The sequence below is a fragment of the Xenopus laevis genome, chromosome 1S (genome assembly GCF_017654675.1).
Source record: "Xenopus laevis strain J_2021 chromosome 1S, Xenopus_laevis_v10.1, whole genome shotgun sequence".
Taxonomy (NCBI): domain Eukaryota; kingdom Metazoa; phylum Chordata; class Amphibia; order Anura; family Pipidae; genus Xenopus; species Xenopus laevis.
Window position 1 is genome coordinate 60790504 of NC_054372.1, and position 16418 is coordinate 60806921.

The following is a 16418-nucleotide window of genomic DNA, read 5'->3' on the forward strand; positions in this document are numbered from 1 at the left end:
GAAAGGCCTAGTGCTATTTCAGTCACTTATAGCAAGCCAAGGAGCTGTTATTATGTTAAACCCACTAAAAATAGTACTGAAAGGTGCCTAACAATTACTCAACCTCTCAAACAACACACAGCCCAGCTCTCTATCCAGATGTTCGGCACAACATGTTTGGGGTATAAAGATCCTCCACAAGTGGAAAATCTCTGATGCCAACCATTGGACATTGCCGTGAGCTCGGTTACATTGTATATGCTCTGAACAATGATAAGCACACATACCGTTTTTTTTTGTTTTTTTTTTCTCTTCTTCTGCATAATATTTGCTGTCTATTGATTTTATTTGTTTAATGTGAAAATCAAGTAAAATATTTCAACATTGATAAGCACACATAGTATCCATGTTTCTGCATTATTTCCTCTTCTGCCTTCTTTATCAATGAAATAATATGTAATTCATTAATCCATATGTATCTCCATGTTTTTTTTGCAAAATTGATAATTCCCCAAAAGGCTAAAGCTTTAGGGTGGATAACCTGATAATAATAACGAACATACTCTGAGTCCTGTATCCCATTATAAAGCCTTAGATAACCCGAACTGAAGTTTGTCAAATCTTCTGCTTTTCATTTTCCTCTTCTCATTATGTTTAGAACACCCACTATGGATGATACTAATGAGATCACCATTAACCTTCTTCTCCTGGGAAGAACCAAAAGTGGCAAGAGTTCGCTTGGAAACAGTTTGCTCGGCAGTTGTGAATTTGAAAGCCAGTTTTTCCCACAGTCAGTGACCAGTGAGTGTCAGCTCTGCAGAGCCAGTATACCTCAGTTTGGTCGCCGGATGGGTCAAGATCTGTGCCTGAGATTGCGAGTATTAGATACACCTGGCTTTCCGCACAGCAGCCTGAGCCAAGGGGAAGTAAAGCAAAGAGTGAGAAAGGCGCTGGCAGAGCAATTTTCCGAAGGATTACATATGGCCCTACTCATCCTAAGGGCTGACATCCCATTCTGCGAAGAGGAAAACCAGTACACTGTCAAATTAGCAGAGGTAATACATGTAATGGATAGCGCTATTTAAGGTTGAGAAAATGGGTTCCCTCCCTCTTTTGTGTGCACGTCTTAAGCAATTTGCCTCAGAATCTGAATTGATAAATTAGGGTGGCTTGTTAGTGCAACGCATGAATTCTTTCCAATTTATTGCAAGGGCCTCCAGCATTAAAAAGACCCATATGTAATGTACAATCACAATATCTCCCTTCCAGAAGTATAACTAGAACATTGTTAAATGCTGCCAGATGAAACAGAGTATGTGAGTATTGCTTTTCTAAGGGCCAGAATAGGTTCAACTATTCACACAGATCCTGTCAAATAAGATTAGGCCTAGAGAATCGAAGGGTCTTGGAATCATTTTTAAACCAATTGTGTTCCTATTATGCTCTAAGAGCTTGATTTGAGCTCTGCTTTTCCAAACTTATAAAGATGATACTTTCCCTGTGTCTGGAGGAAGAAACCCTAGTATACTGACAACACACCTTGAACAATATTAAACTTAAAGAGCCAAACATTACACTTTATTTAGGTGAGAATATTCAGTGTACGGCACATACTGTATTTGTATTAAAGGCACCAGCATGAGTATTATATTCCACTGATCCCAGTTTGCTGGCAAATAGCTCCTACGCTTGGTGAACAAATAAATATGTCGGCAAAACATCTCTCACAATGTTAAATAGTGAATTTGCAGTAAACCAAACTGACAGCTCTGGAGCATAATTCTTCTTTTACATTAATTTACAATTATGCAACATGAAGAGCTCAGTTACAGTTTATCAAACAGATTTATGTAACAGAGGTAAAGAAATATGCACAGCAAGTGAGGACTTACATGTCCAGTCCAGGGTGCTTCAGGAGTTCGTATATAAACAGGGTCGGACTGGGACGTCTCCCCTAATCTGCTGAGCCCCAAGAAAAAAATGTGCGGCACAGTGTGCACCAGCGTTCGCGCATGAGGCCCCGGAAGCCTGGAACCCAGTGGGCCCCCGTGCTCCAGTCCGATTCTGTATATAAAAGTAAAAGATCTTTATTTAATAGGTCAGATTTCACCCAGTTGCTCTAAATAAATATTTTTTGTTCACTTTTTTACATAACCTCCTGCCATTTTTGCAAAATGTTACAAACAAATTCTGTAGAAACCTTGCTAAGTGCAGGGGCTCATGATCAGGAACAGGAAAAAATCCTTCCCCAAACTGTTGCCATAAAGTAGGAAGCAAAGCAATTTCAAATACATTAGGCTTTTACTGGTACCGGGAGGTCTAACACAAACTATGAGAAAAAATTCAAATTCCATTAGGGCAGGGGCACACGGGCAGATTCGGGGAGATTTAGTCGCCTGGCGACAATCTCCCCAAACTGCCATCCCCCTGCTATAATGCAAAACACCAGCGCAGTGGCACTCGTGACGCTTTGATTTCCGAAGTTGCCTCACGAGGAAACTTTGGGCGACTTTGGAAATCGAAGTGCCGCGAGTGCATTGTTGAAGGCGATTTTTCATTTTGGCAAGGGGAAGGCAGTTCGGGTAGATTGTCGCCCCGAAGAAGAGGTGATTATTCTCCAGGCGACTAAATCTCCCCGAATCTGCCCATGTGCCCCTGCCCTTAAAGAGGTGGTTCATCTTTCAGTTAACATTTAGTATGTTATGGAATGGCTACCTCTAAGTAACTTTTCGACTGGTCTTCATTATTAATTTTTTATAGTTTTTGAATTATTTGTCTTCTTTTTCTGACTCTTTCCAACTTTGAAATGCTCGCTGATCCCATATAAAAACAAATACTCTGTAAGACTATAAATTTATTGTTACATAACCCTATTTTGGTACTCTCTCTCTCTCAGTATCATGCTTATGAAAGATACTGGGATTTACTGTGCAGTTCCTCCACCTAGTGGGCACTGAGGAGCACACCTCGGGGAATTCCACTAGGAAAATAAAACACAAAATAAACACTGCACTGGGGACTGTGTGGACTACCAAACCTTTGGCACAGTCTCTCAATGCTACAGTCCCACACTCCACTGGAAAATGCCAATTAGCACAGTTCAGTCCTTGGCACTTTGTCCCCTTCCCCAAGAACTTGTATGTCCCCAGGTAGCACTACCTGCCCCCAAAGTACCTCTCACTTTGGAAATAGTATCCACTCCCATGTGGCAGGTACACGAGCAAGACCTGTCCTCAACTTGGGGAATCACACGTGGCCAAAGTATCCACAGGCAGGAGACAGAAACAGGGCTTTCTTTGTGTTTGAAGGTCAAATGCTTATCCAAAGCAGAATAGGCTGTAGCCTTCTCTCAGCTTTCCTTGGGCAGTCTTACCAGGCAACTCTTGCACCCTCTGTGCTGTCACTATCAGCCTCTGACTGTTGCAGCAGAGTCTTCCTCCTCTCCCAGAGATGCACTGGGGCTCTCCAGCCAGTAACCAGGCTGGATGATGTCACAGACAGAAAAACAAGGGAAAGACTTGTCTGCTCCCCTACTGCTACTTTTTATTACTTCTATTTAGGCCCTCTCCTACACACATTCCAGTCTAATTCAAATCAGTGAATGGTTGCTAGGGTTATTTGGACCTTAGCAACCAGATTCCTGACAGTACAAATTGGAGAGCTGCTGAATAAAAAGCTAACAAAACCACAAATAATAAAAAATGAAACCCGACTGCAAATTGTCACTCTCTACATCATACTGAAAGTTAACTAAAGTTGTTTGAATTTTTAAAAAATTTTTAGTGCAGAAAAAATCTGAAAACCTCTAAAAGTCCAAATTGATTTTAAAGCTGTCCAATAGGATCAGCACGGCTTCTCTTGACTTCTACAGAACCTCCACAACATTTTTGGAATTTGAATTTTTTAGAAATATATTTTTTAGAGATTTGTGGAAACAATCCAAATTTGATTGTTAATGAATGATCCCCTTAATGTATGAAGATCCAAATTACATCCTGACATGGTGTTTTTTGCAGACATTTCAGCTTTTGCTGTCCTAGAATAAATTCGACAAAACGGCAGCGGAAATTTGCTGGCGAAGTCAAAAAATTCTGGACGTTGGCCGGAAAAGTCACTCGCATCAAAACCGCCACACGTCAATATTATTCAGAAGCCCATAGACTTTAACTCTGCCGTCAAAATTGATGTGGGCATCGAATTTAGAGTTTCGCTAATTTGTTGCCGTTTTGCGAATTTCGCTAGAAATTAACTAATTTTTCGAGGAAGCAAAACATGACAAATTCGCCCATCACTAATTTAAACACTTTATAAAAGAATACAGGTATATGACCTCTTATACAGAATGCGGAGAACCTGGGGTTTCCAGATAAGGGACCTTTCTGTAATTTGGATCACCATACTTTAAGCCTGCTAGGAATCATTTAAACATTAAACCCAATAGGATTGTTCTGCCTTCAAAAAGGATTAATTATTTCTTAGGCTCAAGTAAAAGGGAATCATTTTTATTAATACGGAGAAAAATGAAAATCACTTTTTGTTATATAATTTATGGAATTAAAATGGAATCTATGGGAGATAGCCTGCTAATCGTTTGGATCTTTCTGGATAAAGGGTTTCTGGATAACAGATCCCATATAGCACCTCAAGGGGATGTCCATCCGATATCTATAAGCAACTTTTTAATATACAGTAGTTGAAAATATTCAGTGATTTGCAAACATATTTGCAATAGAAATCATGTCCTGTCTGTCTCTTACAATTCCTCCTTTCCGTGACAACTGGTACCAATGCAACGTTGTATTCATAGTTGGTTCAGTCCAAGACTTCAGTTTCCACAGGGAAGGGCTGAGGGTGGAGGGAAGAGGGCGGAGGGCTGAAGAGGAAGTTCGTATGGCTGATGGCTCAGAAGGGAGGGTAGAGGACGGTGGTGTGACAGTAAAAACATCCGATGCAGCATTAGGAGATCGCATGGAGGACAGGGATTTCCCCGGAGGATGTCCTAAAATGCTTTCTGTATGTTGATACAAATTAACAGCCAGCTCAGCAAAGTAGTCAGAGAGATCAGCAGGAGAGCAGGGGCTAGGCTTAGGGAAACTGTTCCAAACCATTACAAATCATGAAAAGTCTGCATATTTTGGATGTATATTGCAAAGTTGCTTTGAAATTATGTTCACTTTTCAAAAAGCTCAAGTTTGTGTGGTGTTCCCCTTTAAATTGCAAATGTTTAACAAAAAAAATGGAAATTGGCTAAGAATGTCCTTTCATCTTTGCCTGGATATCACTTCCATTGTGGCACCATAGATTCTACAGTTTGTGACATGTAAAGCGTTAATGCTGCAGAACGCCTGCTACACGACTAAAAACAGACATTCTGTGCAGGATCATATTTGATTTTATTATATCCACAATTTTCTGAAAAAGTGAAAACATTTTTGAATCTCGTGAAATGCGAGATACCTGTTTATTTTTCATTTTTCTGGATACAATCATTTATGGGAAAGAAAAGTCCGCTCCTTGAATGCCTCCCTGTTATATGGATGTGTACATTATGAGGTATGAGCACTTGCAATCATCAAATCACGTTCCCTCAAATAATAGCTGATTTTTATATTTGTACAAAACTCCTGAAGGAAAACAAAAAAAAATCTCAGTCACGGAATATCTGTAGCAAGTCTGTAACAAAAGGAAATTGTGGTTTCAGTGAGGTCAGTGCCAGTCAGTCTGAGAGAAACTGGAGGCCCAAGGACCACATATGTCCTTCAATGTCAAGGTCTTCATTGTGTTCATTCACTTATAATAATAATTTAGCCCCACCTACTGCATGTTATTTACTGGATCATATATTGAATGACTCTGTGATAGTCTTAATGTTCCTATATTAACTACAATCATTTCAGTCATTAATGTGTTAATGATCCTATTTGTATTTTTAATTCTGCTTAAACTGCCTCTTTCATGGCTGGCCAAAACCATACTTATTACCTATAATGGTAGATTTCCCAGTTTATTTTCATTTTTTTTTTTTATAGAGGGCTATAAGTAGCTCATATTTACACCTTTTTAAATGTATTTTCTTTCTTCTGTCTCTTTCCAGCATGCAAATAGGGGTCACTGACCCCATAGCCAAAGCAGCATTGTTCTGTGAGGCGAAAATGTTATTAATATTCCTATTCATTCCCTCTTCTATTTATATTACAGTCTCTTATTCAAACTAGTGCCTTGTTGCTAAGGTAAAAGAGACCCTAGCGACCTTCTGAAATACCAAACAGCTCAACAAAAAGCTCAGAAACTGACCAACTACAATTAGTCTGAATATATCAATGTCTACATAATACATCGGGGCAGATTTATCAAGGGTCGAAGTGAATTAGAGGGAATTTTCTAAGTTAAAAAATTCAAAATTCAAAGTAATTTTTTGGATACTTCAACCATCAAATAGTATACTACGACTTCGAATTTAGTTTAACTTCGATTCGAAGTAAAAATTGTTCGACTATTCGATAATTGAAGTACTGTCTCTTTAAAAAAACTTTGACTTCAATACTTCGCCAACTTAAACCTGCCGAAGTGCTATGTTAGAAATATGCTCTGGCAGGTCCCTATAGGCTAAGTTTTTGGGTTTCGAAGGAAAATCGTACGATCGTATGATAAAATCGTTCGAATCGTACGATTCGAAGTACGATTGTACAATGAATAAAATCCTCCGACTTCGAATGTCGGAGGATTCTATGCGATGGTTGAAATTCGAAGTATTTTCACTTCGAAATTCGACCCTTGATAAATCTGCCCCTTACAGTAAATTCAAAGGTGAACTACCCCATTCCTCCCAACTGTCCAGTTTTTAGAGGGACAGTCCCTCTTTTGAAAGCTCAACCCGCAGTCCCTCATTTGTACTGGAAAGTCCCGGTTTTCTCTGCACTGAACATGCAGAAAAAGAAACAAAGTCTTTAACTTAATTGGCTTTTGGCAGAGAGCCCAGAACAGCCACAGCAGCAGATAAGATACTTTTGTAACAATTTCAAGATAAGCAAATAAGTAATTGTAACAATATAAGATAATGGGTCCCTTGGGAAAAGTTAGACTCACAGCTTAAAGGGCAATTTACCTTCATTAGTAAAACTGTAATAACTGAAAAAAAACAAAGAAATATGTTCAAACTTTCATAGCCTGCCAAATTTTGTAAAATGAACATGGTAATTAGGGGGTGTGGCTACAAAAATGGCTACGCACAGAAACTTTTTGTCCCTCTTTTTATCCAAAGTGTTGGCCCATATAAAATATAACAAAAAAGTAAAATAAAGTTGATGTGTCCCTCTTACACTCGGGAAGGTTATTTGCTTCATTATTTTTGTATGAGCAAAACACCCCAACTGAACCATTTCTTTCCAATCAGGATCTCCTGGGTTCCAAGTGGAAGTATTTCACTGCTGTGATCTTCACACATGGAGACAAGTTACAAGAAGCCAGGATTACGCAAGAGGAATTCATTATTTCAGCCCCCAAATCACTATCCTCCCTTTTAGCAAACCTTCACAATCGATACATTTTCAGAGAACCTCAGGATAAAACCCTGCGCCAGGAGCGAGAAATCTTGACAAATCAAATCTTGCACTTCGTGCGACAGAACAGTTACCAACGACTGCAGCGCACATAACATTACATCCAGGACCTTGTCGGCACAGACTCTTAGGGGCACATTTATCAAAGGTCGAGGTAAATTTTCGAATGAAAAAAATTTGAATTTCAAGCTATTTATTTTGTATTTCGACTAGGGAACAGTCTAAATTCGATTTGAATTTGAAAAAAATCCAATATGGAAATTGATCATGTAGTGTCTCTTTAAAAATTCTCATTCGCCATCTAAAACCTGCCGAATCGTTGTTTTAGCCTATGGGGGACCTATTTGGAGTCAATTGCTGGAGTTTTAAAAAAAACTCTAATCGAAATTCGATCGAATGCGCTATTAATTCAATTCGTACCATTTGAATTCGGGCAAATACGGACTTATTCGAAAACGAAAACGGCCCAAAAAAACTTCATTTCGGTTGGTCATTTTGAATTCGAAATTTCGAAGTTTTTCAAATTCGACCCTTGATAAATATGCCCCTTAATGATGTATTATCATGGAATGAACTGATACTTTATAAGAATTGCCTAACAATAAACATGATTACTGATTAATAACGAATAAACATCAGTAATGTGTGTGTGTACAACATAATCCGCACCATCATTTATTTATAGTGCGAAAATGTTATGCAGCACTTTAAACAACTAACAAGGTTAGAGATTTAGGGAGCTACAATATTTAAGATTTCTTTAGCTTTCGCACGAGTTAGGTGTCTATTAATTCATTTTGAAGGTCAAGGAAAAAAACATGCAACAAAACAAGCAGAATTTTCTTTTCGACCACTAACTTATTTAAGGAAAAAGCCTGACAAAACATTCCTTTTCATGGGAATAAGTCATGCCAGCAAAAATGACATTGTTCCGTCAGTCTATTGCCTTTGATTGAACCTTTCCAAGCTTTTCATTTTTTTCTGGTAAATTTTTCTGGTCTTAGTCTTTAATAAATACCAACTTTTAGAGGTTCCACGTATTCGAGTTTCTCTTGAATCCCATGGTTGTGAGCACAGTGCCTCATAAAAGCCAGAGGGATCGACATTAATACTTAAAATAGTTTTATTATGGGATTATCAAATTGAACGTATTATTAGAAAAATATATTTTATTTATTTATATGTTGTGAATATGTGCTGATTAGTATATGTTGCAGATTCCTTAAATTTTATCAGTATAGAGAAATCTGGTTTAGAAGACTGGCAAGGAGATGTCGAGCAACGCATATCGGATCTTGCAGTCGCCTTTTGGGAACAACAGAGTACATCCGGAAGCTGCCTTTTATAATGGTATTTTTTTTTTATTAAGCATTAATCATAGTAACATTTCTGAGAGATAGATCTGCAGATGGAAAAGGGTAGAGTGGATTTTGAACTGGTCCTTTAAACCAGGAACATCTAAGAGGACTGGTTAATGAACTGTGCCAGAGGCAGATCTGGTCAAATTCTGAAGCCAATCTAAACTGAGAATTGGAAATGCAAATTATGAGAACCCAGCTAAAAGCTGCACTGTCACCTTCAGTTGGCTGATAAAATGTTGTGATATTAAGGGGTTGGATTTGGTTAGGCACTAGCATTTGGCTGAATCTTGGTAAAATAAAAAAAACTCAAAAAATTCAAGATTTCTTGCATCCCTACAATTAGCATGAATAATATCTCTTTATGGATGAAAACCTAGGTCTTTACCTCTATAAACTCTGCGTTAGAAGTCTGAACTTTAACCTCTGACAAGATTTATGGAAATGGGGTTTTCTGCATAACGGATCTTTCGAGAACTTGGATCTTGATACCTTGAGTCTACTATAAAATCATGTAAACATTAAATACTAACCGAATAGGCTGGTTTTGCTTTAATAAGGATTAATTATATCTTAGTTTGTATCTTGGTCAAACAACAGTTGATATAACCCAGTATTTATAAACCTAATAAAATCGACCATGGTCATGCAGACACACCAGGAAAATGAACATAAATTGGGTTTCATTTTAGTCTTTCCTTCCAAACACAAGCTAGCTGGAAATAAAGTCCAGCCCAAGGGCACCTTAACTACCTTGGCAATGAAACATAATGCACCTCCTATTGAGTCGCATGTGGTTGTTTTGCGCATGTTCTACCCTAAATGCTTAAATACTGCATAGCTGCCCATCCTTCCTTTTTTTGCAAATGGTAACACCAAGGTGGAGAGAAAAGTCTGTTTGCTTGTGACCAGACTCAGCTATAGGAGCAGTGAGTCATACAGAAGGGTTTGGTGCCACGTATGATTATGTCCAACACAAACATATTCACATAAACTAGCAGTGATCTTTTTGCAGATGAAAGTTATAAAGGCTTATGAAGAGCACTTTGGCCTAAAGCCATTTGGCACAGTTGCAGTTCATGAAAAACACAGCAAAGAGGCAATAGCCTCCACCCGATCACAGTTCTAGTAAGAGAACACATCATCAACCAACCAAGTAACTTTAGGTAAAGCCTTACAGATCAACAGAATGATTAGGACAACATTGGTCTCTTCTGTTATTCAATATGCTCCTTGGATTCTTAAAAATAACATTGTGGGCAGATTTATCAAGGGTCGAATTATGAAGTTAAAAAACTTCGAAATTCGACCATCGAATTGGCCATATTCGATAGTCGAAGTTTTCTTTTTGAATTTTTTGGCTGTTTTTCGGTCGAAGTAAAATCGTTCAATCTATCGTAGAAATCGTTCAAATCGACTTTTTAAAACTTAGCCAAATTTTGGCTCTAGGTTCTAGGAGGTCCCCATAGGTTAACATAGCAATTCGGCAGGTTTAAAGTGGCAAAGTCGACGTTTTTTAAAGAGACAGTGCTTGGATTTTCGAATGGTCGAATATTCAAAGTATTTTCAATTCGAATCGAAGTTGAATTTGGCCTATTCGATGGTCGAAGTACCCAAAAAATACTTCGGAGATTTTAAATTCGAAAATTCACTTTGACTCTTCGTAAATGTGCCCCTGGATGTATAGTTTGAAACCTCAAACGTGTGCTCATCAAATATCAAAGAATTTCTTTTGTAGAGGGATGTAACAAGCCAGTTACATGGTGATTTATGCATAGACTGTTTAGACGTGGGAAGAGGGCAAACAGTAGAAAAACATGTAGTGCACAGAGAAACATTTGCAAAAATATGATATTCCTTCTCAGACATGCTGATTTGCATAAGCAAATGATTAAACAGAAACCCTCCCAACTTATTCTGTTCTGAAGGAAAAGTGCTATTTCTGACATAAACAAGTGGCTTCACATATCAGAAGGAGTCCGTTTCGGACTGGGATGCCAGGGGCCCACCAGAAAACCTTAGACCGTGGGCCCATTCTCCAGGATAATTTTCTTCTACTTCTCACTTAACCTTTTTATTATCTTAGTACTTTTCTTTACACGATATACTATATTCTCCATCTATTTGGCCTCTTTGTTTCCATAAAGAATTAGGGAATGAACAAGAAATTGATACAAATGCTTACAAGCAGGAGGGCCCGCCGGGAGTTTTCCTGGTATCCTGGTGGGACAGTCTAACAGTGGAAGGAGTTGATGCATCTTTGAAATCACAGCACTGAGATCAGAATACACCTCCCCCCAATGTAATTTATAATGATATTAGAATCACCTTGGCATTCTGGTTCAGTCTTGTGCTTTTATTGGGTTATAGAACTCCTCTGTGATGTTGAATATCTTTATGAATTTTAGTAGAGGGTGCAGTACTCGTGAAATATTATATACAGTATGAGTTGTACAATCTTCAGACTTAAGCTCATGTAACTGAGCAAACTGAGAAGAACAGAAAAGAAACAGATGACCCTCCGGCAGCAGGATGACTAAAAGAGCAAAGCCACTCCAGCCACTAATATAATGAACTAAAACTAAAAGACAAATAATGTAAATTATTTTTTACATTAATAGGTTTGGGGGGGGATGTTTAGTTCCAAGAGCTAAATATATGGACAAAAATAAAAACAAATGAGGATGGGACCACAAAAGAATGGGTGTGACATAAAGTGATGCCCAAAACATGGCTTTATTGTATCCCAACTGTGCAGCCCAATGGTATAACATTTAAATGTGTCAATAGTTCCAGCCTTTATTTAATGCTACTGCTGGTCATGGTCTGAGCCTTGCACACTCCTTTTCCTTGCACTTCAAACGGCGCTCCTTTGTACGTCGCTACACACTTGTCATTAGTAAGTAGATCTGGTTGAATCTGCTCCCATGTTTTCTTCTTTGGATTGAGCTCTTTGTCGGGTTCCCCTTCAATAGAAAGAAAAAAGTTAGTTTGCATAAAGCTTTACTTTACAGGAATTAGAAATATTCAGAAACATTTCATACGCAGCACTGCTTCTCTGAAATGAAAATTCTGAGAAGAGGTCAAACAGTGAAGTGGTGCCTAAGGCTGAAGTTAGCCTTATATAAGATCTTCTAGATCTGATGTATATTTATATTCCATTATTTGTGGAGATACAATTTGGTGGTGTTATGATTAGGGGACGGCCAATAGAGCACTACACATCACATCAGCCAAGATAACTGTTTGGAAAGATATATTTATAATACTTTTGGGCATTCCAATCATCGGGATGTTGAATGATAACAACCCACCATTTACCGTCAGAGCACCAATAAAGCCACCACACCGGAATTCATTTCTGGGAAAATGTGACAGGCCTCATTAGACCTTTATATTACCAACCTGGGCTGCCCGACCAGACTGTAGCTGTACAACCAGGGCCGCCATCGGGGGGGGGGACTATGGGGACAGTTGTCCCAGGCCTGGTGATTTTGGGGTCTTAGGAGGCTTGGCCGCTGTACTCACTCTGTAGCCGGGCCCCCCACTGCTGTCAGGAAGCTGTAGAATTGGGTGGGGAGAGCGGAGCTTCTTCTACACGTCTTTCCCCTCCCCAGCTTTTAAACGATTGGTAGTTTCATGAAGTCCCGGTAGAGCCGCATGGTGATTGGATAAGCTGGGAGGGCAGGTCAAATTTCACCCTCCAGCCTATCCAATCCCTGTGTAGATCTACCAGGACTTGAGAGAACCAGTACAAGCTGGGGAGGAATGTGCAAGCACTACAGCTCCCTGACAGCAGTGGGGGGGGCTTCCTGTTGAAGAAGGGGGGGCAGTTGTCCCGGGACACAGGAACAAAACAACAATATTTTGTGAGACGAAGAAACAAAGGTAAGTTCCACTGAACACCAATGTTTTTATTTTTTTTTATTTTATTAAACCCCTGGCCACCAATGATTTTTTTAAATATTCTATGGGGCCCCTGACAACCAATGTTTTTGTAAAAACTTTTATAGAGGGCCCTGGCATCACAGTTTTTTTTCATTTATAGGGGGTCCCTGACCACCAATGATTTTTTGAAAACCTTTTTTTGCAAATAGTTTTTTTTTTAATTATAGGGGGGTCCTGACCACCAATGATTTTTTAACTTGAAGGGGGGCCTGACCACCAATGGGTTTTTTTAAAAAAAAACTTTTATGGGTGTCCCTGCTGCCAATGTTTTTTTTAATTTAAAGGGGGGGGGGCTGACCACCAGGGGGCCCTGACCATGAATGTTTTTTGGAGGGGTGGGCAGGATCTGGGGTGGGGCTTGGGGCAGGATCTGGGGGGGGGGCAGGGACCCCAGAAAATTTTGCTGTACGGGGCCTGTTATTTCTGATGGTGGCTCTGTGTACAACTATACTCCACCATTGGAATACTAGTCACATTCAATAACTTACTGTGACCTGCCATCATTCTATTTTGTGAAAAAAAAATTTCCAGCTGTATTATGCCCCGAAGCTGCTAAAACTCTGAATCCGAAAATACTGGTCTAAAACCTGTCAAATTCATGTAAAAGTCAATGGCTGCGGTCCCTTAAACCATTTGAAGATGTCCACAAATTTTGGGATGTTTGAAGCTGGTTTCCGCTGGAAAACTCTATATATTCGCGTCTTTCAAGAGGCAATTTGATAAAGTTGTATGACTCAAATTGAACTCACATGTTTTTGTTTGTAAACTCAAAAGATAATTTCCAATCCGATTTTTTTGACCTGAAAATTAGTTAAGTCAAATTTGTAGATGGGCGAGTTTATTTCTGGTAAAAAAACGAGTTTTAGTAAACAACCCCATTGATTTGATAAGAAGTTGCTAGAAAAGCATGTGCACCCAAAAGAACTGTGGCGTCGGAGTCAGACTCCTAATAACTTTAAATACAAATATATTAAATAACTTTAAATACAAGCACAGAAAAGCATCAAATCAAATCTTAAGAGCTTCTATGAAGGAGGATCTGGCAGAAGTAATTCTGTTTTTAAGAACAATAATTTAGTTAATTTTGGATTGTATTTAACAGCTATTCTACAGCTTTATTCCAGGTTCAATTAATATAGAAGTTGTTTTAGGATTTTCAATTGTTTTTGGTTTATTTCGTTTTGGTTTAGATGATGGCAGTTTATATTTTTGAACTTTGGCAGTGATAAAATGGCTTGTATGTTTTTAACTTCTTTCAATCTGCATAAAAAATTAATTGGTCTATTAAAGGAACAGTAACACCAAAAAAATTAAAGCGTTTTAATGTAATTAACATATAATATAGCGTTAGCATGCTGTGTGTTTGATTCAGAAACACTACAATAATTTATATAAATAAGCTGCAATGTGTAGACATGGGGGTAGCCGTTCAAGCTGGAAAAAAGGAGAAAAGGCACGTTACATAGCATATAACCAATATTGGACAGGGCTTTTGGATCTGGTATGTGCTATGTAACCTGTGCCTTTTCTCCTTTTTTCCAGCTTGTCTATCTGAAGCAAACACACTAGTTTACCAATGAATGGCAAAAGAACATTATATTTTAATTATTTTTATACACTTTTAGTTTTTGGTGTTATTGTTCCTTTAAAAACAGAGAAGTCGGAGTTGAATAATTTATCTAGCAACTCCACAGCCCTGGCAGCCAATGGGGAGCAAACAAGTATTTTGTTGCCTGTCTGTCACTGTGGAGCTATTCAACACTTGGGCTACAAAATCTCAATGTCAATATTTAATACCTACAGAAATTGTGCTGTTAATATTACTTGGACAATCACATCATTTTCAGTGGATTCTGTATTCTACTTAGAATGACTGGGATTCATTTTTAAACACTGGACGGATTTACACCTGGACAGTAACTCATAACTGACAATTAAATGCGTGGTTCACCTTTAAGGCAACTTTTATTCTGTTATAGAACGGCCAATTCTAAGCAGCTTTTCAATTGGTTTTCATTATTTATAGTTTTATTGTTTTTTCTTTTGACTCTTTGCAGCTTTCAAATTGTCGTCGCTGGCTCCCTTCTAAAAAACAAATGCTCAATAAGGCTACAAATGTATTGTTATTTTATATTCCTGATCCTTCTATTCAGGCCTCTGCTATTCATATTTCAGTCTCTTATTGAAATCAGTGCATGGTTGCTAGGGGAATTTGCACCATAGCAATCAGATTTCTTAAAATGCTAATTGAAGAGCTGCTGAATAAAAAGCCAAATAACTCAAAAATCAATAATAAAAAATGAAAACCAATTGCAAATTGTCTCAGAATATCACTCTCTGCATCATACTAAAAGTTATCTCAAAGGTGAACAACCCCTTTAATGTTTAGATTATTTCATCCATGCAGGTAGAACAATGTAATTAAACATGTCATCGGTTGCCATGATTTAGTGCCTAGGTGCAAATATGCCCAGTGTTTATAAATGACCCCGCACTTTATAGATTGTTTACCAGACAGACAAATGTCCAATTTTATGTGAGAAAGGTTTCATTCTCTCTGTCGAGCAATGAACTTTTAAACAATACACCCCAGTAACAGAGTATTGATATTAAAGTATCACAGTAACTCAGTAACAGAATTGTATGATATTGACCTAACTAGCACTAATATTAGAAAAAATAGTACTGGTGCTCGCCAGTGTTGCCTGAAAAAAGAAAACCGATAAATTGGATGTAAACGGTCAGTCCAGGTATGGGACCTGTTATGCAGAATGACCAGGACTTGGGGTTTTCTGGATAAGGGATCTTTCCATAATTTGGATCACTATACTTATAAGTCTACTAATATATCCTTTAAATGTTAATTAAACCCAATAGGATTGTTTTTAACTTCAATATGGATGGATTAATTATATCTATCTATCTATCTATCTATCTTGGAACACGAATATATATATATAGTTATAGTACAGGATGCTGTTTTATTATTATAGAGAAAAGGGAAATACTTTTTTAAAAATGTAGATTATTTGGATAAAATGGAGTCTATGAGAGATAGTCTTTGGGTAATTCAGAGCTTTCTGGATAACGGATCCCATACCTGTACTACTAGAATCCAAATGTTTTCTTACAGCAGCCCTATACACCGCCATTTACAGCAGTTCCATACAGCAGACAGTCTGTCTTCAGTCTCTTTCTGCTTTTAGTGCTCCTGTATAACCAGTTCCGTAACTCTGTTGCTGGTATGCACGTTCAAGTACTTTTTCAGGTATAATCATACCATTTACATCCACTTCTCTATTTAAAGCATCAGTGCTGCCACTTTCTGTCTGTTTCCTGGTGCCATTCGGGCCAACAATACCAATGGCTTTATTGTGAGGCCACATAAAATAGTTCTGCCTGCACTAATTGATAAATCAGACACAGAGAAAGAAAATATGAAGCAGACCATTCCCATTATTTGCAAGTGTAATAGCACATATATCCTGAAACGCAATGTCAGTGCCAATTATTGTATAAAAGGATGAAGTAAAGAAAATGCAGATGCTGGGAACATATGGGAAGGCATTTTAAA

At 38.2% G+C, this 16418-nt stretch overlaps 2 protein-coding genes across 8 annotated transcripts in view; one reads left to right on the plus strand and one right to left on the minus strand.

The window, feature by feature from the left end:
- The first annotated feature begins 629 nt into the window (after positions 1-629).
- LOC108706726 (GTPase IMAP family member GIMD1) lies at positions 630-7735 on the plus strand. Its single transcript, XM_018243378.2, has 2 exons — positions 630-1034; positions 7373-7735. The coding sequence occupies exons 1-2, from the start codon at positions 630-632 to the stop codon at positions 7631-7633; spliced, it is 666 nt and encodes a 221-aa protein (XP_018098867.1). The 3' UTR covers positions 7634-7735.
- A 3878-nt stretch (positions 7736-11613) lies between these two features.
- aimp1.S (aminoacyl tRNA synthetase complex-interacting multifunctional protein 1 S homeolog) overlaps positions 11614-16418 on the minus strand; it is a 32204-nt gene continuing 27399 nt past the window's right edge. For 6 of the 7 annotated variants that reach the window (XM_018233274.2, XM_018233258.2, XM_041572964.1 and 3 more), the window contains exon 7: positions 11614-11862. In XM_018233274.2, coding sequence (XP_018088763.1) covers positions 11696-11862 — 167 coding nt within the window. In that variant the 3' untranslated portion in view covers positions 11614-11695. 7 annotated transcript variants of the gene reach the window in all.